Here is a 24599-nt window from a genome sequence, read left to right on the forward strand (position 1 = left end):
CCTTCACGCAGAGCTTTCCTGTCCTGTGAGGACACCAGTCATACTGGATTACAGGCCCACCCCCTCCAGTATGACCTCGTCTTAACTAATTACTCTGCAGTGACTCTATTTCCAAATCTCATTCTTGAGGCACTAGGGAGTTACAACTCCACCTTATCTTGTGGGAGGACACAGTTCGACCTAAACACCCTGTGAAGCATCCCAGTGCTAACAGAGGCCACACCCACTCACTCCACCCTCCGCCCATTATCCTTGGCCACTCTCCGGACCTTAGTGGGCAGGGGGTTGTAGGGCCAGGGCCACTCCAGACCTCAGAGTAGTATCATCCACATCCTCAGAAAAAAGAGAACTAGCAACTGATGTTCTGCAGACACATGGTGTGCAGGCAGGGCTTCTGGAAGACTCCCCTCCAGGTAGGAAGTCCAGGGCTCAGACCACTGAGTGCCCCCAGGTCACCCTCATAGGAAACCTCTGAGCATGTGGGTGTGCTGGCCCAGATCTCTAGGCCTCACGGTGGGGGCTCACTGGGATGGAGAGGAGGGCGAGGGAGAGGATCCCAGCCTGAGTGTATGAGCTTAGGGCCCCCTCCACTGCCCTGATGCCAGCCCTTTGCCCACGGTGGTGCTACCACTCACTATCACCGTTCCTCCGAACAGGCTGGACACCAACCAGTTCAAGGACCCTGTGATGGAGCTGCTGGGCAGCGTGCTGAGTGGGAAGGACTGTCGCATTCAAAGGATCAGGTAACACCGAGCCAGGAGACCCCACCTGGGGTGCCCACCTGTCTCTTGGGGCTCTGGGCTCCTTTCACATCCTCCTCTCTGCTCAAATGGTGCTTTCAAGGAGAGGTGCTTTGAGGTGTGTGGCTCAGGATACAGGCTGCTTGTTTCTACCCATTCCAGAAAGTTTCAGAGGCTCAGGTACCTCATCTGTAGGAAAAGGGAAAGGATGTGGTGAGGGTCAGACGCTACCGCAGACGTAGAATCATTTCTCCAAACACCAGGCCTGATTTACTCTAAGCTCCTCTCAAAGTTTGCCTTCAAACAGTATTCTGGGCATGGGATTGCATCTTTAAATAAAATCCAAAATGTTTTAATTCAATAAATTAATTTTCATTAATTAAAAAAAAATTAATGTAAACATTGCATGTTTGATGTTGTAATTAGATGCAGGTTGATGTGCTGACTGCAGAATAGATCTATTTGCTTATGAAATCTCTCCTGTAACTAACACATCAGAGTCTGAGTAGCACCCTGATTTGTAGTTGAATAGATGTGATGACCTGCTGGTGGCTTTAGAAGAACTAGGGAGATGAGTTTGGAGAAAAGGGTACCCAGAGGGTAATTTCTCATCCTCACACCAGCCTCCAGCTTCTAAAATAATCTTTATTTGAGGAAATAAAAATACAGAATGAGTTAGGAATGAAAAGTATGTCACTGAGGATCGTGATTAGAGTGGTGAGCTCCGTATGACCTTGTCTAGACACCTGTGTGCAGGTAATTGGTGTGAGTTCAGGGGTCCCCATGACTACTCTCAGGTTCAGTGAACTCATGGAACCCAGAAAAGCCATTATATTCACAGTTATGGTTCATTACATTGAAAGGATACAGATTAAAATCTGCAAAGGGAAAAGGCCCATGGGGCAGGGTCCCAGAGACCAGCCCGAGCCTCCAGCTGTCCCCTCCCAGTGGAGTTGTGCAGACAGCACTGTCTGCACAGATGACGTGGACAACATGGAACATTCCGACCAGGGAAGCCCGCCCAAGCCTTGGTGCTCAGAGTTGTTACTGGGAGGTCAGTCATGAAGACACACCTGACCACCGCATGCTGACCTGAGTCTCCGGCCCCTCCTGAGGTCAAGCTGACACTGCATGACCCAGAGTCACACTGTGAGATAAAGTACCCACCAAAGCCCAAGGCCCCCAGATACACAGACACATTCCTACCAGGTAGGGCATTCCAAGGGCGTAGAGGACACCTGTCAAGAGCAGGAGCCAAGGTTAAGCCTCTACTGCACTTGCCTCTTAGGGTTTTCATGAGTTAATTCAAGGAAAGTGCTCAGGACAGGACAGGCATAGAGGGAGCACCGTGTAAGGACCGGCTGTTCTTAGCAGGATTCTCTTGTCTTGTTAGCCAGAGACACAAACGCAATCCCATTAAAAAAAACATAATAATGACAACTTCTCACTATTAATATATTCTCCTTCATGGGATCCTTCAAAGAAATAGCTAACTTTCCATGTTTCGCTTAAAGGAGATTCCGAGAGAGTGCTCAGATTTCTCTATGAATAAAGCCAAAAACTTCTTCTCTGGCCCTGTGCTTTCTCACGCCTGTCTCTAGTTGGTCCTCTGTGCCACATCCCTGTTTGAAATGTCCAAGGCATCCTTCAGAAGACATATGTAGCTTACGAAATATTGCCTGTAAAATATTACAGAAGTCTTGGTGCTGGGGCACGGGGACAGAGGCTCCAGAACTTGAGAACATTTATATACAAGGTGGTCTGGATGAATGGTCTCCAAACTTTTTCTTAAGTAATAGAATGCCTTTTTAAAGACATATCTGGCAGAACCACAATAAGTAAGACAGACAAACAGGGGCGCTGCTGGGATTGAAAGGAGACGGGAGGGGACCCAGAGCCAGGCACTTTGTTCCCCCTCAGCTTCCTGGTGGCTCCAGAAGCTTTTCTGAAAACCTTGAAAAACCCCAGGGATTCTGTTTCCCAGGGGGCTGCCCCTCATTTTTAAGAACCTCAGCAGATACCACTTCTGAAACTGGGCACATGAAGCTATGCTAGGTTGATCCACCAGCATGTTCCTGGGATGCCCTTGCAAGGCGGACACAGATGTACACTTTGTGACTTTCAAGTTAGTTTTGTAATAACTCTAGCATCTTCCCTTTCTTGCATTAGAGGGAGGGCTGGGGCCAGGAGTGTGCTGGAGCTGTGAGTTCAGCTACCAGTTCATGAGAGCCTATTGTTAAATTTTCAGGAATTTTTACGAGCTGAGAGTACTTGAAATTGGCCATGGTGAGAGTATTCACACTGGAAATTAGCCATCGCTACAAATCAGGATTTTTGTATTTTGTTTTTCCCCAAAAGCTGATTTTCCAGCATATCACTGGCTGGGATCCAAGTGGAAGTCTTCAGTCATTGCCCATACTCTCTGCTGCACTGTTTGTGTAGAAGTGGTTGTGCTGGATTCTGGTCAAACTTCTCCCTGGGACCCTTTGTTAGCGTGAGGGTCTGTCTGCCCACTCTGGCCCTACTTTGCTCAACTCAGAGGCTTTCCTAGACCTGATCTCCACCTGTATCCAGGCCCTGATGATGCCACAGAGGCCGAGGGGTTTAGATCACAGGACTGGTGTTGCAGAAGAGGTGACGAGATTTGTAGACCTGCATTAACTACTCCTCTCTCTTTCTTTGGGCAGCTTGGGTGAGAACCAGATCAGTAACAAAGGGGCTAAAGCTCTGGCCAGATCCCTCCTCGTCAACAGAAGTCTGACCACTCTGGAGTAAGTAGGACCCTTCACCACTGGGACAGAGAGAGCTTGAGCCATCTTGTAAAGTCCCCGAGATCTTACTCTCCCCTGGGTGGGCTGGAAGGACAGCTGAGCAAGCAAAGTCTTGGCTCCTGCTCAGCTGTTGAGACTCACCCAGTGAAGCATCAGAATTTTGGTCTTGAACCTGGTGTTATCATCTCTTCACACCTGGCCCAAGCCCACTAATTATTCCATCAGATCCTGCTTTGCCTTTCTCCATCATACGGGGCCATCTTGGGAAACTCCTTCCTCATTCACTGAACTAAGGTTCTCTGCCCCAGTTCCACCAAACATGAAATCCTAAAGCCTGATGCATTCTTTCAAGAAGCATAGATTTAAAGGTCAGTGTAACTTCTGTTCCACCTTCCCTCCCTGGGAATTGGGTAAGAAAATGGTTCTCTCTCTTCCTCTGCCAGCCTCCGCAGTAACTCCATTGGACCTCAAGGGGCCAAGGCACTGGCAGATGCTCTGAAGATTAACCGCACTCTGTCCTCTCTGAGGTATGTGCCACTCGCTCTCTGTCTCTGTCTGTGTTCTGATGGCCCAGAAAACCATCTTCTCAGGTGCCACCCATGGACTGGGCAATAATTCAAAATGGCAGCATGAGATACTGGGTCCCACCCAGTGGATACCAGGGGATCTTGTATCCTAAGCAAGTTTGCAAGCTCAGCTCTTCCTTGGCCATTGTGCCCTCAGATTTATGGCCTCAGCAGGGGATAGAGGAGAAGAGGTGGAGGTATGTAGAGGTTTGAAGGGAAGAATAATCTGTGAGGAAAACTTCCTGTCCTCCATTGAGGGGGAAATCCCAAAGGCCAAGGTGTCAGAATGGTCCCCTGAGGTGTTTTCCAAGACACTGAAATCCAGTCTTCCAGGTGGTTCCCATGGTTTGGTGTGGCTTGCTGTGCTCCTTGTGGGAGACAGTGGTTGTATCCATCCTTAGTTGAGTGTGTATTTAGTTGAGTGTCATTTTGTTTTGCTCATTTATTTTTATTGAGGTGAAATTCAAATAAAATTCACCATTTTAAAGTGTATGTGGTTCAATGGCATTTAGTATGTTCACAGTTGTGCAACCATCACCTCTACCTAGTTCCAAAATATTTACATCACCCCAAAAGGAGACCCTCTACCCCTCAGCAATCACCCCCCATTCTCCCCTCCCCTCAGCCCCTGGCAGCCACCAATCCACTTTCTGTCAGGATGTTTTCCTATTCGGCAGATTTCATATAAATGGAATCAAACAGTAAGACTTTATTTGTCTATCTTCCTTTACTTAGTATAGTGTTTTCAAGGTTCATCTGCATTGTAGCGTGTGTATTTCATTCCATTTTATGGCTGAATAATACTCCATTAGATGGACAGACCAAAGCTGTTTATCCATTCATCAGTTGTTTCCACCTTTTGGCTATTGTTCCGTACACATCTGTGTACACATATTTGAGCAACTTTTTTCAGTTCTTCTGGGTAGACACCTAGGATTTTCTAGGTCACATGGTCACCCTATGTGTAACCTTCTGAGGAACTGCCAGACTGTCTTCCTCAGAGGCCATGTCATTTGACATTCCCACCAGCAGTGGGTGAGGGTTCCAATTTCTCCACGTCCTCACCAACACTTGGGTGCCGTGGCTTTTAGCTGTAATTAGGACTATGGATGACCTTATCATTGTGGTCCAGATACCATGAGCACCGGTCCCCAGTCTGCAGGCAAGTGCTTAGAGACCCAGAGGAAAAGCCAAGGCCAGCGTAGCAGTGGGGAGGGCCAGTTGTTCCCCGATTCTCATGTGGTGGGCACCCTCCTGTGCTCTGTCAGTGATGCACTCCTTCCCCGCCTCTACAGCCTCCAGAGCAACATGATCAGGGACGACGGTGCAAGGTTCATGGCAGAGGCCTTGGCCGCCAACCGGACCCTCTCCGTGCTGCAGTGAGTGGGCGTGCCAGCTGGCAGAGAATGTTTTCTCTTCTCTCTTCTCCTCCTCCGAGGGCCTCTCTGTTTTCTGTAAGGGAGGGATGGATGGGACAAGGCCCTGAAGCCTTCTGGTTCATCGGGATGGCCCCTGGAAAACCTGGCCCCTGGGTATCCACTGTGTTGGGGAAATTTTAAAAAATAAAGCCTCCTGCCAACCCAAAAGATCCTCTCCAGAAATGTAGGAAAGTAGGAAACAGCTGAATTATTGGAGTAAGCATTCAGCTAGCCTGCAGTGAGCATCAGAGGAAATCTGCCAACAAGATGGCAAAGATAGAAAGGAATCTCACCCTTTCCTGCAGCCAAGCAGATATAGCTCATTACACATGCATCTTCAGGAAAAACCACAGCTTGTCCTCACGTAAGAGGTCTGGACAACACCGTTAGTCGCGCAGAGTTTATCCCAGATTTGCCTGTTGTTTTGGGTAGCCATCTGGATTGCTGCATTCTAAGGAAAATGAAAACTTCCGTCAGTATGACAAGCAGTCACTTACAGCCTGCAGCAGGTACTACCTTCCTCAGTGTGTCTGCCCGTCACTGTTTTCTGGCCCCTGAGAGGGGAGGGCCCAGCTGCCCTTGCCTTTTACTCTTCACATAGTAACATCAATCTATAGGCAATACTTTGGCAACAATCTGCAGACCTTTCCTGGAGACCCCTCCCCACAAGCTGCAATTAATGGAGATGACAGTTGAGTAGTCTCTGGCCTCTCACCTTGAACCAGACTGTCCTTGGCCTGGGAATGGCCGTGGCCAGCTTTACTGAAGGACCTCTCTCCTACAGCCTGCAGAAGAACACCATTGGGCCAGTGGGAACCCGGCGGATGGCAGATGCCCTGAAGCAGAACAGGAGTCTGAAGGAACTCATGTGAGAAATGCAGAAGGGCCAAATTGGTATCCTCCATGCCTGGCACAATGCCCAGCCCATTATGAATATCTGTGAACATGGGGATGGATGAATGGATGGATGGATGAGTGGATGGGTGAGTGAGTAGATGGATGAATGAATGTGTGGGTAACAAGACAGCTGGTTTTGGATTCCAAAGCACTGGTCCAGGAGAATGGAGATATAGAGTCCCAGGAATGAGTGAGCCCCAAGTGTCACAGGCTCACATTTACTGCCTTCTCAGCTGGCAGAAGAAAATAGCATTTCCTGGTCACCTTCAGATAAAGTATCATAAATACGTCTCACTAAAGGGTTGGCCCTGGCCCCTGCCCCCTGCCAGGGAGTCAAGCAGGACTTTGCTGCCTTGATCTCTTACAGAGACTCCCTGCCAGACAGCCTCAGACAGAAGAAACTGTGCACCGGGCACCCTTGAAACAACAGAGGCAGCGGTTCCCTGGAGGGCTTCCCAGGACTCTGACCCCCTGGCCTCGTCCTGCCAGGCTGCTCCACCCATGTCCCATCTCTTGCAGGTTCTCCAGTAACAGCATTGGTGATGGAGGTGCCAAGGCCCTGGCGGAGGCCCTGAAGGTGAACCAGGGCCTGGAGAGCCTGGAGTGAGTCTGCCTCTAACTACCTTCCAGGGTTGCTGTGGGCAGAGGGTGACTCCCCACCTGGGTTCCCCACCCAGCCGGTGGACGGGTCCTGGAGGAGGTCTGTAAGTCAGGACTGCTTCCCTGTTAGAACCCAAACCAACCACAGATGCTGGGCATATGGTGATCTTAAGGGTCTCTCCCTCCAGCGCACCCACCAGCTCCCTTTCCCTGGACAGTCGGGGTCGGTGTTGGTTCTGGAGTTTTCAGAGTGACAAGCACCGAGTGCCCTTTGGGATCTGGCACAGGTGGCTGCAGATGGGGTTGGCTCCAGGGCCTTGGTGGGGAGTGGGGAGCTCAGTGCTGCCCCCACAATGGGAGACTCTGCTGTGTCCCTTTCTCTAGGGGCTGCAGACACACATCCCCCTCAGAAGCTGTGTGGAGCCACCCAAATCAAGGCAGAGTCTAAACCTTGGTGCTGGTTGTGCTAGATAGACTCCCTGGTCCCGACCTAGCAGGGGCTGGAGTTGCAGGGGACCGGAGAGGTATCAGAGATGAGAGGAGCAGTAGGGCGGCGGCACAGAGCTCCCCTGAATCCCTGTTGAACTCAGTGCCTGCAGTCCCAGGCTGGGCTCGCTCCGGGTCCCAAGACACCCACGCCAAGTGTGCCCTGTCCTCTGTCTGCAGCCTGCAGAGCAATTCCATCAGTGACTCGGGAGTGGCGGCGCTGATGGGGGCCCTCTGCGCCAACCAGACCCTCCTCAGCCTCAAGTAAGTCCCTGCTTCCCTCTCCATCCACGGACATTCCTTTGGCCAGGGAGCCTGAAGGGATGCTGGGACTTGGAAGGAAAGGCTGGTGCTGAGAAGCCCACACATCCCCCGCGGACTTGTTGGGGGAAGACCTATGGTTGGCAGCTCGGCCCTGGAGCCTGGCATCCTGCACTCTTCCTGCTGGCAGGCGAGGCAGGGGGTGGCGGGGGCCGTCAGCTGGCCGGTCCCGCTGCCCCCTTCCTACAGGCGAGCCTCTAGGCACCCAAGCATGCCTGCCCACCCCTCGCACCTCTGAGGTTCCGTCGTCTTACCCTCTTCCTCCTGGACCGTCTGACCTACTGCTGACAGTCCCAGAGGGGGACACCAGGCTGGCAAGCCGCTGGAGCTGGGCTCCCTGGCGCAGCCTCTTCAAACCTCAGCCCCGGTCCCACGTGTGGCTCCTGGGTTCTAACGGCCTGAACACCTGGGCTTGTCTTCCCCAGAGGCTTCACCTGTCCGGTCAGTAGCTCAGGGTCCTCTCTTTCCTCAGCCTTCGAGAAAACTCCATCAGCTCCGAGGGCGCCCAGGACCTGGCTCGCGCTCTCTGCGCCAACAGCACCCTGAAGAGCCTGGAGTACGTTGGGGAGGGGTGCAGGCTGCGCTTCCTAAGGCTCCTCTGTGCCACCCAGGCCTCAGCCACCAGAGCCGGGAGCCAGCAGGCAGAGCCTCGGTGCCCCGGCCCCTGTACGAGGCTGGAGAAGGGCCTGGCTGGGAGGGAGCAGCCGGAGGCTTGGTGTCTGATGGTTGCCCTGACCCAGGTCCCCCTCTCTCATGTCATAAATTATAAGGGGATGAAGTGGGTGGCGACAATCTCCCTGCCCTAGCCCCCCCGCCCCCCGCGACGTATGAGCCTATGAGAGGGGCTTGGTCAGGAGGGACAGCGCAGCACAGGGGTCGAGAGTGAGTCCCCAGGCAGGTGACCTGTCACGGAACCTTACTGAGCAGAGCCTGTCCCCTGCCCTGTGAGGTCGTCAGGATTCAGTTCAATAGTCCAGGGCACGTGCCGGAGACAGCGCCCGGCACGTGAAAGTGCTCCAGGAGTGTGAGCCGGGCAATCCCAGCAGACAGACGCCGTCTGGGCCGGGGGCCAGGGGGCGGGGGGTGGTCTGGCTTCCCCAGTGAGCAAGGACAGGGGCTGCGTGGCCGGCTCCTTGCTCACTTGTCCCCGTCATCCCCCTCCCAGCCTGACAGCCAACCTCCTCCACGACCAGGGCGCTCAGGCCATCGCGGTGGCAGTGAGAGAAAACCGCGCCCTCACGGCCCTTCAGTGAGTCTGCGGCGCCCCTACCCCGCCCTGTGTGCTGGCAGAGCTGCGGGGTCACACTCAAACCTGGGCATGCAGGAGCCCGAGTCCGGCTTTGGGGTCCCACCCACAACGTGGTCTCTGGGGCCTCGGTAGACCGTGCCCTGCCCCTCCACTCTGCTTCCCTGGCCCGACCCACCGAGAGGACGGTGGTGGGAGGTGGGAGGTGGGTGCCCACGCTGTGCCTCGGCCTGTCACGTGCTTCCTGCAGGGACCACTTGGGATCTACCTGAGCCTGTCCGTGCGCCCTCTCCTAGCCAGAGTGCACACTGACCCCTCGGGACCAAGCCTGAGGGCTGCAGGAGTTCTGCCTGTTTTGGCCAGGGCCCCATCCCTCAGGGACCCCACTCCCCTCTGTCACTCTCCCAGGGCCTCCTGGGCCTCCTGGGCCTCCTGGGCTCTGACCAGAGAGGGTCACATGCTGACACGTGTCTGTGTCTGCCCAGCCTGCAATGGAACTTCATCCAGGCCAGCGCCGCCAAGGCCCTGGGACAAGCACTACAGCTCAACACGAGCCTGACCAGCCTCGAGTAAGTGGGGCCTCCCCAGGGGCTGCGAGAGGGCAGGGGGATCTGAAACCTCGGTGCCCGCCAGGGGCAGGGCTCGTGCCCTCAGCATACAGCCTCCTCTGCTCTAAGGCCAGCAGGCACATTTTTAACTCATCAGCTGTTTTTTTTTGTTTGTTTTTTTTAAATAATAGCTTTATTGAGTGTACAATTCACTGGTTTCTAGTAAATTCAGAGCTGTGTGACCATCTCTGCAATCAATTTTAGAACCTTTCAATCACCCCGAAAGAAACCTTATACCCATTATCAGTCACTCCCCATCTTCCCCCAGCCTCCCTGGGCAGACACTAGTCTACTAGTGTTTGTCCCTGTGGATTTGCCTATTCTGGACATTTCACACAAATGAAGTCATACAATACGCGATCTTGCTTGATGCCTGTCTTCCATCTCGTATATTTTCGAGGTTCATCCACATTGTAGCATGTATCAGTACTTCACTCCTTTTTATGACTGAATAATATTCTATTGCCTGGACAGACATTTTGTTTATCCATTCATCTGTTGATGGACATTTGGGTTGTTTCCACTTTTGGCTGTTGTGAATAATGCTCCCATGATCATTCATGTACAGGCTTCTGTGTGGACGTATGCCTTCAGTTCTTGTGTGTCCACCTGGGAGCGGAACTGCTGGGTCAGATGGTAACTCTGTGTTTAACCTTTGAGCCTTATCTGCTTTTTTTAAATTTTATATTTTATATATATAAAATTCTATATTTTTTATACACACACACACACACGAACCAAGATATCCCCTCTCTGGCTGGTTCTTCTGTTTGAACATGGTATTCCTCAGGGCTCTATCCTAGGCCATCTTCCCCTGAATGATGCCTCTTTTCTAGAAGCTTTCCTTCACCCAGGGCTCCAATTCCTTTCAAAGTCCTGGTGCTGTATCCCAGACCTCTCTCCTGAGCTCCAGACCCACGTATTCACTGCCCACTCCACCCATCCCGCTGGTGGACTTCAAATTGACTGAATCAGCTCCCCCACAAGTCTGCTTCTTGGTTCCCCACCTTGTGAATGCATCCAGCAACCAACCGTGCGCTCCAGAAACATCGCCTTCGTTCTCACTTTCCATGTGCAACTCACTCCCAGGTCTGGTTGGTTCTCCTCCCAACACCCCTCCCATCTTCTCCCGTCCCACCCCACGGCCACTGTCCAGGCCACTAGCATCACTCACCTGTATCACTGCAGCTGTCTCCACATCCAGTCCATCCTCTCATACTGCTGGTCACAGATGTTTCCCAAACATAAGTCTGTCCCCATCCTGCATAAGCTATTTAAGTGGCTGCCTGGTGCCTGCAGAGGGAAGTCCAACCCTTAGCGTGGCTTCCAAGGCCACCAAAGATCTGCTTTCTTTGCACCTCCTCACACTCATTCCTCATTCCAGCGACTCAGCTCCATTTCTTTGGGTTCCTGAGGGCCTCCCCTATCTCTCGCCTTCGGGTTTTGGTTTAGACCTATTTCTGCTGGGCAGCCTCTGTGACCACACTGGGGAGGGAGACGCCACAGGGTCCTCCCCACAGCCTGCAGTTGGCGACTGCCCATTAATACCCCGTCCCCCACCTGAGTTCCAAGAGGGTGGAGCCAGACTTGCTAGGACCTACCACACTTAAATGTTAAAATTATCAATGCAAACTGCTCCCTTAAACAATGTCCACTTGAATTGAACTCTTAATCACTTACTGCTCCAGTGCCTGCTACTTTCCTCCAGTGTGGAAGGAAAAAAAAAGTAAAACACTGACCAGCAAGAACGGCCCAGGGATGGAGGGCTTTGAATTTCTGATTGCCTTTGAAAAGCACACTTTTGTCCAAACTCTCGTTGACAGTAGTTCCATGTGTCCCTTTTCTGGTTTGTCTCTGGTGCAGACTTGTGCAGACCCCAGACCCCTCCGCACATTAACTAGGAGGCCAGGGGGCTGCTGCGGTACACCTGTCCCCAGGGTGACCCTGGGAGTATGATCTACTAGGGCGTGTGTGGTCTGACTTAAATCTACAAGGTCCAAGCTCAGCGTGTCGTGCTAGAGTGCTGGCCCTGTGTCCCGTGTGCCCAGGGGTCAGGCTCTGTGTTCAGTTTACAGGAGAACGCCATCGGGGACGAAGGCGCCTCTGCGGTGGCCAGTGCGCTGAAGGCAAACACGGCCCTCACTGCTCTCTAGTAAGTCCTGATGCGCACGGCAGCCCAGGAAGCCGGCCTTCACCATCCTTTCACACTTAACATCAATTTTGCTTCCCACTCAAAGAAGGTGTGTTTGATTCTCCTAGTATTAGCAACTGGGACATCAGACATCTAGAAAGTAAGAACTAGGGGCTTGGGGAGTGTCCCCTGCAAACCCTCCAGGAGACCACCTCTACCCTCTGTATCTGTAGCACGCAGATCTCTGCCTGGCACCAGACTGTAGGCAGGAGATGCAATGCTCCTTGCATCCACGGGCCAACAATTTTCAGTGTTGCTTTGCCACTTTTGGACCTAAAACAAGAAGTGGTGGAAACGAAGCATGGATTTGGCTGGAGCTGGGCCTGGGGCAGGTGTGAGGGCTAGAGAGGCCCTGCCTGTCCGAGTTGACCGCATCTCCTCCTACAGTCTCCAGGTGGCCTCCATTGGTGCCCTGGGGGCCCAGGCGCTCGGGGAGGCCCTGGCGGTGAACAGAACCTTGGAGATTCTCGAGTAAGTATTCCAGTCTCCAGCTACAGCCTTTTGCCCCTCAAAAACAAGCTGTTGATTCAAAACAAATAGATATGGGGAAAAAAATGTACATGGGAACTCACAAATCATTTAAATATCTTCATGTGGATCAAGCAGGCCCCAGCTCCCCAGCCCCACTGCACCCCTTTTCCTGGGAGTCACTCTTGTTGGTCCTCCTCTCCTTGGCCTTGCCCAGGCTGCTTGTGTCCCCAGGCCCTGTTTAGGGGTCACCGATCTCAGGTTGCGAGAAGATCCTAATTCCTAGGGGTCCTCCAGCTCTGAGGGGCTCTCAGACGTGTCCAGGTCATCATGGCTCCTGTGGTTCTGTGATTCCGAGCACACGGGTACCCCTGGATGGAGTGTCCCTCTGGTCTCAGCCCAGATCTCTCTTTGCAATGAAAGTGGAGGATGAGGGCTCTAGTAAACCTCAGCCTTCCTTGTGTCCCCCCTCCCCAGGCCTGATCTCCATTCTGTGCCTGGGAGTGAGGACAGGGCAACCTCACCCTGTGTGGTTGCTCAGTCCATGCTGCCTCTACCAGGCAGCCCATGTTCCCCTGAAGAGGTACCACGTTCACCTCTCAGCTGTCACTGTGCCTTAGGGTTCCTGTCTTTCCCAACAGCTTAAGAGGAAACGCCATCGGAGTGGCTGGAGCCAAAGCCTTGGCAAATGCTCTGAAGGTCAACTCAAGTCTCCGAAGGCTCAAGTGAGTGGTTGTACACACCTACCTGTGGCGCAGAGCACCAGGCTTCTCTTCTGGGATAAGATGCTCCCGATTTCCTCTGTAGCTTCTTCCTTCCAAATACAGACAGCTCACACCGTACTGCTGACTGCAGTCTGTACTGTGGATGGGTTTGTTCATTTCTGCATTTTTGGTCCTCTATGGCACCCGGATGAGAAAACCTGGCTACCTGTAGGTGCGGGTCTCGGGGTTAAATGGCACCTCGCTCTGGCTATGGTGCCTGTGGACAAATCTGTCCTGAATGGCTCACTGTCGTTTCTCCATCTTTTCTCTGCCTAGTCTTCAAGAGAATTCCTTGGGGATGGATGGGGCGATATGTGTTGCCACTGCACTGTCTGGAAACCACGGGCTCCAGCACATCAAGTGAGTGGGGCTCAGTTGCACCTGCCCTTTCCTGCTGTCCTCACTCGCCCTTAGAACCGCTGCCAGGACAGGCCCTGCCTTCAGCTTAGTTCTCAGAGCCAGCTGGCTCCTGGGCCCCTCGGCAGCTCTGCAAGGGAACATAGTGTAAGACAGAGCCCTTCTGAGCCTCGTCCATATGAGGGATCCTGGAAGCACGAAGGTTTTGCATGGGGTTCTGCACTTTACCTAGTGACCATCTGCTCTTTACTGATGAGCATCCTCAGGCCTCCAGCCCTTCGACCAGTTTCTCAAGCCCCATCCAAATCCTTCTCTTCTAGTCTCCAGGGAAACCACATTGGGGAGTCTGGTGCCAGGATGATCACAGAGGCTATCAAGACAAATGCTCCCTCGTGCACTGTTGAAATGTGAGACCGGTTCCTGGTGGACCAGGCAGCAGAACAGGAAGGGACATGGCTGGAAGCTTTCAAAGGAAAAAACCATTTTCCAGGGTACCTTCCGGTGGTCTGGGAATGATGCTGACCCGCAAGGGAGCTGGTCCCCTGCAAGGAGGCCTGAAGGTGCTGCCAGAGGAGGACATGAGGACCTCTCCTGGTCCTGGGTCAGTCTGGGCAAGGGAGAGACGGACACTCTGCTGTAGCATAGAGAAGGGAGGGTGTCCCGCCAAGGGACTCAGGGACACAGGCCTCAAAGCTCAGCAAGTAAGAAGCCAGTCTGAGCTTATTTATATCCTGAGGACTTCACGTGTCCCTTTCTGTATCATGACTGCCCTCTTCCACTGCGCTGGTTAAAACCACCCCCAACTCTGAAATGAGCTGCCATCTTTAAGCCGATTAAGAGTATCAATTTGGCATCGGTGACAGAGGGGACCTCTTTCTTTTCTCAAGAAGAAAAGGTTTTAGGAGTATGATCCTTAAGAGTTATATGGAAAAATTATGAAAAACTTTCAAAGAGGAATGAAGGCTTTAATTATAGGATTCTGGTGACAGAGACCAAAAAAATGTCTCCAAAGTTTTTGCCATCTTTTATCTATTTCAAAATCTCTCAAAGACATGGATTATGTCTGCCATGTTATCTGGAGTCACATTAAACGTCGATACCTTGATAATGTCATTCTATGTTAGGCTCCAAAACCACTACTATGGCTACAGCTTCCCCATGAAGGTAGGTAAGTTGAGCTTCCACGTGGCATAAATGCCCTCAGGTGTCTGTCTGTGTTGAAAGGAACGAGATTCCAAATGGATGTCATGGCTCTCATCAACTACATAACCAAGGAAAATGCTTACATGAAAATTATAAAGTAATTACCACTTTTAAATTTGAACAGAAACTATTGTTCCAATTGTTTCTTAAAAATTGAGTATTTGGGCAAGAACTACCATTGAATGATAAAACCATGGATGAAAAGTCTTTTAAAGATATCCACACAGTCTCAAAGCATCACCACAGAGAGGTATTTATGGAGGTTCCTCAAAGATGGGGACATCTTTGCAAATACTGCCTTAGTGATTAAAATTAACATCACCAATAATGGGACAAATAGATGTCACGTGCCCCCAAAGTGAGGCACTGAAGGAACATCACTGCTGTATTATTCTTGCCAAAAATGTTTACCTGAATCTAACAATGAAGGAACAGACAGAATCCAAACAGAGGGCCATTCTGGAAAACAAAACAAAACACACATACATACACACACACAGAACAAAAAGCCTGACCTCTTAAAAAATGCCAGTGTCATGAAAAAAATACAAAAAGCTGCGGACTGTTTTAAATGAAAGCTATTACAGAGTCATAACAACTTAAGATCTTTCGATTGGATCCTAGAGGAGATGGGAAAAAATCAGCTATAAAGAACATTATTTGGAAATTGGGGACATTTAAACGTAGGTCTTATGTAGTCTTTATTGGATTACTGGTTTTGAAAGACATTTTTGCTGGGTATAGAATTCCAGGGTGAGTTTTTTCTTTCAGTGCTTTCAAGATGTTGTTATACCATCTTCTGGTTTGCACTGTTTCTGAGTTGAGAACCTGACAGACAAGAGCTGCAGTAGCCAAATGCTGGAGAAAGCAGTGCCTTGTAAGGACCTCACTGGAGAAACCTCAGGGGCCAAAGCAGTGGACAAAAAATGTGCTCTCCAGGGATTTCAAAAGCAAGCCACACTAGAATGGGAAGGAAAGCTCCTTCCTTCCTGCTCCAAAGTCTCTCCAGCACCGTACTGACAAGGTTTAACACCTTGCTGGGTGGCAAAGAAGAGCTACTGACAAGGAAAAGCTCCATTATTGCAGGGCAGGCCAAAAGGTGAATTTGAACAGAGGCAATAAATTGATAACCAACACAACAGGATTTTGAGGGGTCTTTTATTGTTCTTCATTTTGGACAATTTCTATTGCTGTGTCTTCAGGGACAGTAATGTTTTCTTTTGCAATGTCTAATCTGCTCTTAATCTCGGCTTGCATAATTCCCCCCCCCTTTTTTTTTTTAATCTCTGTAAGTACTGTTTGAGACTTTATATCTTCTGTATCTCTCAACATGCTCATGCTTCACCATCCAACTATATGGAATATAGTTATGAATGTTTGAATGTCCTTCCCTACCTTCTCTGTCATCTCTGGGTCATTTCTTGGTCTGTTTCTTGACTTTCCTCATCATGCCTTGTACATTTCACTTTGACACCAGACATTGGGAATTTTATCTTCTTGGATGTTGACTATCTTTACAGTACTTAAAACATTCTTGAGCTTTATTCTGGGACACAATTACTTAGAAACAGTTGGATCCTTTCAAAATTTGTTTTTAAATTTTGCTAGCCAGGATCAGCCATCCTTTAGCCTAGGGCTACTTTGGCCCAACTTCTGAGGCAATGCCTCAGTATTCTGAGTACTCTACCCGATGCCCAAGTTGAGGAAACTGCTCTGAGCCATATCTATAATAGCCGCTATAGAAATTCAGGTGTAAAAAAGCGTGAAATAAACTTTGCCTTCTTACCTTAAATAGCAGCTTCAACCAAATGGTTAACTGCGTAGCAGATAAATCCAAACTGCTTTATCAATTACTCTCTCCCCTCCTCCCTTCCTCTCTCCCTTTAGTTACACAGTAAAACAAACACACAAACAAAACCCAAGAAACTATCAGCAATGATCTAAATGCTAGTTTTCCACTGACCTAATCACACGATCTCCTTTGGGGCCCAAATCTGCTCTGCTGCTTGACCAAAACCAAATGGCACAAGTCACAAGGCACGTGCATATACCTGACTCCTGGATCTGTGAGAGCGACAGAAACACATTAATAACTATGATCGCTACTTGAGGCTCCTTTGTTGACAGACGCTGCTCAAGTATAGAAATGTCAGACCATGCAAGACTCTGCACAAAGTCAGTTAATGAGGGATGAAGGATGACAAGAAGCAGGTGAAACAATGAATTGCCCGCTGCAGCTCCTGCCCCTACCTGTGGATGTGTTGTCATCTGGGGCTTGGGTTGGGCTCCCATGTTAATGCCCATTAGGAGAAAGCATCACAGAAGGAAAACCGAAATACACATTTTTTTGTTTTTCAAAACATAAGGTCAGACTCAGGTACAACAAAGCTATAACATCCAAGAAGATGTAGTGACTCTCTTGTGCCTTAAAAGCCATGGCACCTGAGGTGGTTAATGTGGCTCCCAATACACCTACTTTCCTTTTAGCTTATTGTTTCAAAGATGTCACATCTCAGATCACTAGTCAATTAACTGAATGCTGACTGCTTAAAAAAGGGGTAATTGTATATGTGAAATTTAAGACAAGACAGAAAAAAAGCAAAGATGATGGAAATAATTGCCACATGGTCTCCCAAAATTTACATGTACTATATTAACCTATGAACTTTTCTTGAATAAGTATTTATATGTTATAGGTGAAAAAATTACTTTCAAATAAAACTTATTTGATAATATAAAATATGGTATTAAGTACATTTATTAAGAGAGAAAGAACTTTGGATGTCTTCTGACTTTATCATTCCTCTGTGCTTTCAATATTAACAAACAGAACCGAACCGAACCCACCTATCTGTTCCTTCTCATCTCACAAGAGAGAAGTTCTTCTGGTGCTGGTGTATTTTTTTAAGTCAGAAACACAAATCTGTACCAACTGTTTTTCCTTACTTTGCTCTCTACAAAGGGGGAATGTCAGTCTTCTGAGAGAACATGGGGTCTGGATAATGTGAGCATCTCTCCATTGCCCAATTTTCAAGGAAAGCTGGTTTTCATCTAAGTTAGCTAACTTCCTTTCAGAAACTTTAAGTTAGTTAAATACATTTAAAGCTTGGTATTGTGAACATGCAGAAGAATGAAAATAAGACTATCAAACAAAACAGAGGCTGGAATAAAAAGCTATCTGATATAAAATAAATGTTCCAAACCGTACATGTGATTAATAGTCAGCTGCTCCCCGACTATTCCTAGAACGAGTCCTGCGCCCGGTTCCAAGCCCCAGGTCTGGACGCCAAGGTCGCGCTGACTCTGGGAGGAAACGTGTGACGAAAGCAACAGCCGAGACCTACACAGCGCTGGCTGTTATTTCTCAAGCTTTTGTCCTGTGCATGTGAATCACTAAGAACACACACGTTTCCCAAGTTTTAGGAGACAAGTAAGGCAAAAAAAGGAAAAAAAGAGAGAAATCATCTGCGGGGCTTGCTCTAGCTCCCATTAAGCTTGTGCAGCAAACACACAGGAGGCTAAAGCAGAGAGGGCTTTTGCTTTATTAACGATGAGTCCAGCTGGCTTATCGAACAAAATGCACGTTTCCTTCTGACCCTTTAATTTCTACAAATCTGAGGGTTTTAATCTGCCTGCGTCCCTTGGCAAGAAGGTCAGAAGTCATTGTCACTCTCATCCAGGGGCTCAGGTTTCTGGACTCTCCGACTGGGCTTAGCTGGGGACAGAGCAATACTCTCGTCTTCCAGGTCGTCATCGTCTTCCTCGTCATCCTCCACGTCAATCTTACTGTCCTCCGAGTCCTCCTACAGGAGAGACAGCAAGTGCAGCTGAGCAGCCCGTCCTGTTACTACATCCATGTCAGCAGAGACCCTACCTCACCTTTTCACTAGTAGCTCAATAACCAGCAACACCCATGCGAAGGAAGGGCTTGGCAGAGCAGCAGTCAGGAGATGGCTGCAGAAGAATGGGACCAGTGTCTACTTATTGCTGGCCGGAATACACACAGAAACATATCATCTAACCAGGCTGGAGCTGCAGCTGGCTTTCCCGTGGACGTCTCAGGAGCTGCACTGAAGCTCGCGGGATGCGGCTTTGCTCTTGGCAGCCCAGAGACCCATCAGTGGACAGCAAGGAGGGCAGGAGCTGAGAGACAGGGGAGGGGGGCTTAGTTTGGCTTTTGCCAGACTAAGGGTGGAAAGCCACTCAGGAAATGGGCGTAAAAAGCAAAATAAAAGAAACACTCTCTCTTTCATCATCTAGATCAGGGTAACCAATTTGGTAGCTTTTAAAACTGCAAGTCCTGCATCCCAGGTGACCCACGGATGGCTGGCCACTCCACAGAGAGCGCTCCCACCAGCACACATCATGCTGCAACTTTCCTCTTCTTAAAAACACAAAACGGGGGGCGGGGGTAATAGCTTAGTGGTGGGGCGTGTGTCTAGCATGCACAAGGTCCTGGATTCAATCCCCAATACTTCCATTAAATTAGTAAATAAACCTAATCCTTCCCCCCAAAACAAACAAACAAACAAAAAAAACAAAAAAACTCCACAAAATAAAAAAACTCTAAAATGCAATCCCACCTTCCTCTCCAGCTACTCTGCTTCTTCTGTTGGCCTCACACAAAGTCCTTGAATGAGCTTTGAACTCATACCGTCCCTGCCTGTTCCCCTCTGCCTCCTAAGCACCCTCTGGTCAGGCAGGCACCCCGCCAGGTCCCCCAGGAGAGAAACATTTAAGGACTCAAATCCTATGGGTAATTCTCCACTGTCCTGCCTGACCTCTGGCTGCATCAGACACAGGATGCTCCTTCTTGCCTGGAGGCCCCTCTTCTGTCCTCCCGGTCCCCTCCTTGCTGAGTCCTCCCCCGACCTCTGTAATACAGGGCCAGCTTTGGGCCTCTCCTCTTTCCTTTCTACTCTCTCCCGCCAAGCCATCACATCTACCCTGAATATGGATGGCTCCCCAAATTCTACCTCCAGCCCCAACCTGACCCTTCAACTCCGCACCTGAACTTCAGCCGGCTTCCCCACACCAGCATGTGGGTGTCTAACGGGAAGCTCACACCTAGAATGTCCAACACCAGACTCCTGATCTGCTCTCCAAGCACCCCACCCCCCTGGCTCTGCTCATGTCAGGAAATGAAAACCATGCTTTCAGTCAATTAAGCCACAACCCAGGCATTTCTAACATCCCATGCACAATTAACAAAATCTGACAGTTAACTTAGAAACATCCAGAATCTGACCATTTCTCAATGCTCTGTAGCTACCGCCTCAGGCTAAGCCACCGCCACCCTCACCTCTGAGCCAGACCCCTGCAAATGCTCCCCATCTCGTCCTGTTCCCCTGGAATGCAGGGCAGATCTTAGCAACCTGGGCTCGTTCCCCTGAAATGTGGGGCAGATCTTAGCAACCCAGGCTCGAAATTCTCTAGCACCCTTCTGCTGCGCTCCCAGAGAATGCAAGCCCTCGTCACATCCTGCAAAGCTGTGCATGGTCCCCACTGCTTCTGCCTCAGCTCACTCCAGTCCGGTCACGCTGCTGCCTCTGGTCCTCAAATGAAGAAGCCACATTCCCCAGGCCTTGACTCCCTTCCCCAGGCCTTGACTCCCTTCCCCAGTACTACGACCCTCCTATCATTAGGGTCTCTGCAATGTCACCTCATCAGAGACCCTTCCCGACCCATCAGAAGACATCAGTCTCCTCCCTCATCCCCGTCACTTGTCCCCTGAACCTGCTTTGTTTTCCTTTGTACCACTATGACCCCTAATGGATCTGCTTGATGACTGTAAGAATGTAAGCCCCACGAAGGCAGGGGCTTTGTTCTGGTCACTGCTGCCCTCCCCTAACCCTTGACGGTGCCTGGCACGTAACAGGCACTCAACAAGGACCTGTCAAGTGAATGAGTAGACAGGTGAAGGACGAGCCCCTCTCCCTGAGGGATGCAGGAAAACAGCCTTCTTGAAATAAACAAGTGACAACAGGCATAGAAAAGATTTTAAGCTCCAGATAAGGCATTCACCTAGGAAAGTGAAAGCTACACGAACGACCAAGCACATCGCAGGAGGCCAGACACTGCTCTCCAGGCACCACGAGTGCCCACACCAGACATGCCCTAATTTTGTCTCAGATGGGTAAGATGGATGGATAGAAACTATTTAGCCATCCATCCCCCGCTTTATTAAAAATTTTTTGAGGTGGTTTCTGTACCTCTATAGACTGTCTTCTCTGAATTCAGGGCCCTATCCTCTGTGCCTCTTGCCCAGCAAACCTGAGTGACCTCTCCCTCCTGTGAATATCTGTAACAGTATATACTGCTGTCCTTAGTAAATGGATCTTTTCTACAAGAACAACAGCTCATGCTCTGTCTGTGGGCAGCCACTTGTGCCACACTCCAGACACGTGTGGCATTCAGCCTGATGGGAGGTCTGTGACCTTCATCAGTCTAGTCACCCTCTACCTCTTGGGCCTCATGGCCCTACCAGGGACTCAACAAAGAAGGCAGATCCAGAACGATGAATGGTGCAGCCCCAACAACCAGACCCTGGTGAGGACGCCTTTTTTCCCCAATCTGGTTGGTTTCCCAGTCAGTTATCCACTCAAAGATGCTAATGTACCAGCCTGATGTCACAGCCTCTTGCCCGGCCTCTCTGAGGCTCTGGTCTCGGGAGGGCCTCCTTTTCATGTTCCCTCCCCAGGACAGAGCTCAAGAGAGGGCTGGTCTTGAACCCCGGCCCTCGGCAGCACCCCTTGTTTCCTAGGTTACAGCTCAAGGGCCTGAGGACCTTCTTGTCTCTTGGCTCAGTGTTCATCCCTTCTCCTCAGGAGCACAGGGATCTTTAGGCAACCCCACCACTCACTGTGGAACCCATTCTGAGTGGCTCCTTGCCTGGGAGACAGGGCGTCACTCTCAGGGAAGCCCCTCTGCTGGCCCTGAGCGGCTCTCTCTCTCTCTCTCACACACACACACACACACACACACACACACACACACACACACACGGATGAAGTGAAAAAACCAACCTGCTTCTTGGAGCTGGAAGTCTTGCATTTACCTAAGAGAGCTGGTGCTGCTTCCATCTTTGGAAAGCGAGAATGGAAAGAACAATAAGGAAAAAAAAAAGTAGGGCAAGCATGTTCATGTGAAAAGAAAAGAAAAGAAATGAGCCATCAACAAGCAAAGACGAGTCCAGCTCCTTGGGAGGCCAAACTCTGCCACAAACCCAGCGACAGGCCGGGCTGAGAAGCAGCACCTGGCACTAGGCTGGTGACATGCGCCAGGCCCCCTGGCCAACCTAGTCCGCGAGGCTGGCCCAGGCCCGGACACAACAGCACCGCCAGGGAGCGGGTGGGGACTCACGTCGTCGTCCAAGTCTCCACCTTGCATTGTGCCCACGACGCGCTTGCTGGGTCTTCCTGAGGAGAACAAAAGTGTGAAGAGATTATGAAACCCTGTAAAACAAGGCAGGAGAATAGCATTCACGATCTGATTTCCTTCAGAGAAGTGGGAGAGAGAATCATGCTAAAAAGTGGACTTAAGTAGCATCCAACTGATCAGAACTGTCAAAAAAGGTCATCAATTTTCTGTATTTCACTCTGACAAAGAGGAAAAGGGCAACAAGCTACAAGCACAGAACATAAATCAGAAAAATAAACATGCATCCTGTACGTGTTTTAGGGAGCATCACTGAACCCCATCACTAGTGTACATGCATGAACAGATGTGCTATCTGTTGAATAAAGGAATACATTCTCCCTTTATGGACCGATGCCGCTTGGGCTTGGATCTAGGCCTCAGCTTCAAAAAGTAAAAAAAAAAAAAAAAAAAAAGTATCACACTAGCTCACCTTTCAAAACACCATCTTATCTAAGTGATTCCCCACCCCTCCTCTGGAAGGCAATGCTGTCTCGATGTGACTTCTGCCAAAAGTCAGGGGCCGTCCTTCCTGGATGGAGGCGGAGAGCTGCACCTACACCCGAAGGCTGAGAAAGGGCCACTGTGATGCCAGGGCCAGGCCTTGGGAGAAAGGCCGTGAGGGCAGCTCGGAGGAGCTCACTCAGGGCAGGCCGGGAGAGGAGCACCGACAGTGGTTTACAGAAACTCTCCCCTGGTCAGATAAAATGCAGCTCCTGTGTTGTTTGAAGAACTGATTTATCGTCTTTAGAAGCGAACCCTGTGATCTTACTTCTGCAGTCTGAGGGGTCAGCAGGAGGACTGAGGAGCCCCAGTGCCCCTACGAGGTTCTACTGAGCCAATCCCACACTTCTCAGAGCCTTGGCTCCCATCGATGGAATGGGAGTCATAACCTGTAGCATCCATTTATGTCATGAAGCTGTTAAAGATTAAAGGAGGAGAAAGGAAATCAGAGCATCTAATTATCCTATGAAAAAAAGAAATGCAGTAAATAAAAGTAGCTGAGCCTAGATAAGAAAAAGCAGCTAACAAGAGAAGTTAATAGAACATGATGAAGATGATTCACCACTTACAAGTATCAAGTACATAACAATGCAGCTGTGCCCCCAAAATTAACAGGTGGTAGGTAAGAAATGTTTTAAAGGCAAATATAGGGTAATTTAGTAGTATGTATCAAAATAAAAATTTATATAACCTTTGACCTAAGAATTCCACTTTTAATGATACAAGCTAAAGAATCACTTGTGCAGATATGCAGAAAGACGTATGTATAAGGGAAAACGTGGAAATACTTAAATAGCTATCAACATAGAATGCCCAAATAAATTATGGGTACAGCCATACTATGGGATACCATGAAGCTGTCAGAAAGAATGAAGCAGATTTATACTTTACTAACATGGGAAGAGTTTCAGTATATATTTAATAATACTTTAAAAAGACAGGTGCAGAACCATACACAGTCTGGTCCCATTTAGGTTAAAAAATGTTTCAGGTGACCTTTGTGTCCATGTCTGATTGAATGTGTGCATGTGTGTGTGTTTGTGCACATGTACATGTGTGGAAAGGCAAGTTGGAGGGACACACCCTCAAGCCCCTGGCCATGACCCCTCTAGGGTGGGGATGAGACACGAGCAAGACCCCAGGGGAGCACCCACATTTGCTCCACACATTTTATTGTTTGAATCTTTTGCAGCAAGAAAGTAGAAGTTAGAAGAACATTAACAGCAGAGAGGCTCATGTCAGTTCCTTCTTTGTGCATTAATTCTCTGACCATAAGGGATGGAGCTGCTTTCAGAGCAGTCTGGACCCAAAAAGAGCGGAATCCAGCTCAGAGGCAGAGGCAGAGTGTTCCCGAGGTCTCTGTGAGAAACACCAAGCCATAAAGAACTCTGGCCATTCTTGGAACCACAGGTAAGAGTAGTAGTAGCAAAGATGACCACTGAGCAGTTTAAGAGCCAAATCCTGATAACCAACAAAGCAGTGTGCTTACAGGTCTTGACACCAAGCAGCCCCAATCCGACCGTGGCCGCTGTTCCCTGCAGCAGGGCACAGGGAGGAGGGCAGGCGAGAGCGGCCGTGGTACCTTGCATGAGCACCTCCATGGCAGTCCGTGGCTTGGACAGCCGTCTCTCCTCCAGTTCACTGTCGGGTTCATCGTCCTCCTGGATGTCAATGTCTGAGTCATCATTACCTGACGGGAACACAAGCAGGCAAAACAGAAGGGTGGCTCCATCACTGACTCTAAAACAGCTTCTGTCCAGTAAGGCTCTTGTGAAAAGCCACCTGGGCTGCTCAGCCTTTCTTTTGATGCTTTTGATTACACAAGGCTCTTGGGAGACCCAGTGAAGAGTTAATGCAGATGACGCAAGGCTAGCTCTTTCTAAACAACTCTCCAAAGTAAGAAAAAAGCGAGTCAATACTACCAGTTAGAGGCACTACATAAAACTGAAAAACTGCACAGCCAGCTGGCAAGGTAGCTGGAGGTTCTTGGTTAGTTGCGGGGAAAACCATTCTCTGTTCAGTCCTAGGCTGTGTTACCAGAAG

The 24599-nt window shown here is 49.8% G+C and overlaps 2 protein-coding genes across 14 annotated transcripts in view; one reads left to right on the forward strand and one right to left on the reverse strand.

The window, feature by feature from the left end:
• The window catches only part of NLRC3 (NLR family CARD domain containing 3), a 35270-nt gene extending 17894 nt beyond the window's left edge, over positions 1-17376 (forward strand). For 3 of the 8 annotated variants that reach the window (XM_074346408.1, XM_074346406.1, XM_074346409.1), the window contains 15 exons: positions 657-743; positions 3428-3511; positions 3955-4038; positions 5373-5456; positions 6280-6363; positions 6912-6995; positions 7659-7742; positions 8272-8355; positions 8965-9048; positions 9531-9614; positions 11722-11805; positions 12232-12315; positions 12954-13037; positions 13353-13436; positions 13754-17376. In XM_074346408.1, the coding sequence (XP_074202509.1) occupies positions 657-743; positions 3428-3511; positions 3955-4038; positions 5373-5456; positions 6280-6363; positions 6912-6995; positions 7659-7742; positions 8272-8355; positions 8965-9048; positions 9531-9614; positions 11722-11805; positions 12232-12315; positions 12954-13037; positions 13353-13436; positions 13754-13844 (1270 nt within the window). In that variant the 3' untranslated portion in view covers positions 13845-17376. Of the gene's footprint in view, positions 1-656; positions 744-3427; positions 3512-3954; positions 4039-5372; positions 5457-6279; positions 6364-6911; positions 6996-7658; positions 7743-8271; positions 8356-8964; positions 9049-9453; positions 12316-12953; positions 13038-13352; positions 13437-13753 lie in introns of those variants that run through there. The other 5 variants (XM_074346407.1, XR_012500387.1, XR_012500386.1 and 2 more) reach the window with 5 other exon arrangements.
• A 779-nt stretch (positions 17377-18155) lies between these two features.
• Positions 18156-24599, reverse strand: part of CLUAP1 (clusterin associated protein 1) — a 29855-nt gene continuing 23411 nt past the window's right edge. For 3 of the 6 annotated variants that reach the window (XM_010949808.3, XM_045512722.2, XM_010949810.3), the window contains 4 exons: positions 24139-24246; positions 21999-22054; positions 21662-21718; positions 18156-18439 (listed from right to left, as the gene is read on the reverse strand). In XM_010949808.3, the coding sequence (XP_010948110.2) occupies positions 18290-18439; positions 21662-21718; positions 21999-22054; positions 24139-24246 (371 nt within the window). In that variant the 3' untranslated portion in view covers positions 18156-18289. Of the gene's footprint in view, positions 18440-18515; positions 18591-21661; positions 21719-21998; positions 22055-24138; positions 24247-24599 lie in introns of all 6 variants that reach the window. The other 3 variants (XM_010949809.3, XM_010949811.3, XM_045512721.2) reach the window with 2 other exon arrangements.

The sequence above is a fragment of the Camelus bactrianus genome, chromosome 18 (genome assembly GCF_048773025.1).
Source record: "Camelus bactrianus isolate YW-2024 breed Bactrian camel chromosome 18, ASM4877302v1, whole genome shotgun sequence".
Taxonomy (NCBI): domain Eukaryota; kingdom Metazoa; phylum Chordata; class Mammalia; order Artiodactyla; family Camelidae; genus Camelus; species Camelus bactrianus.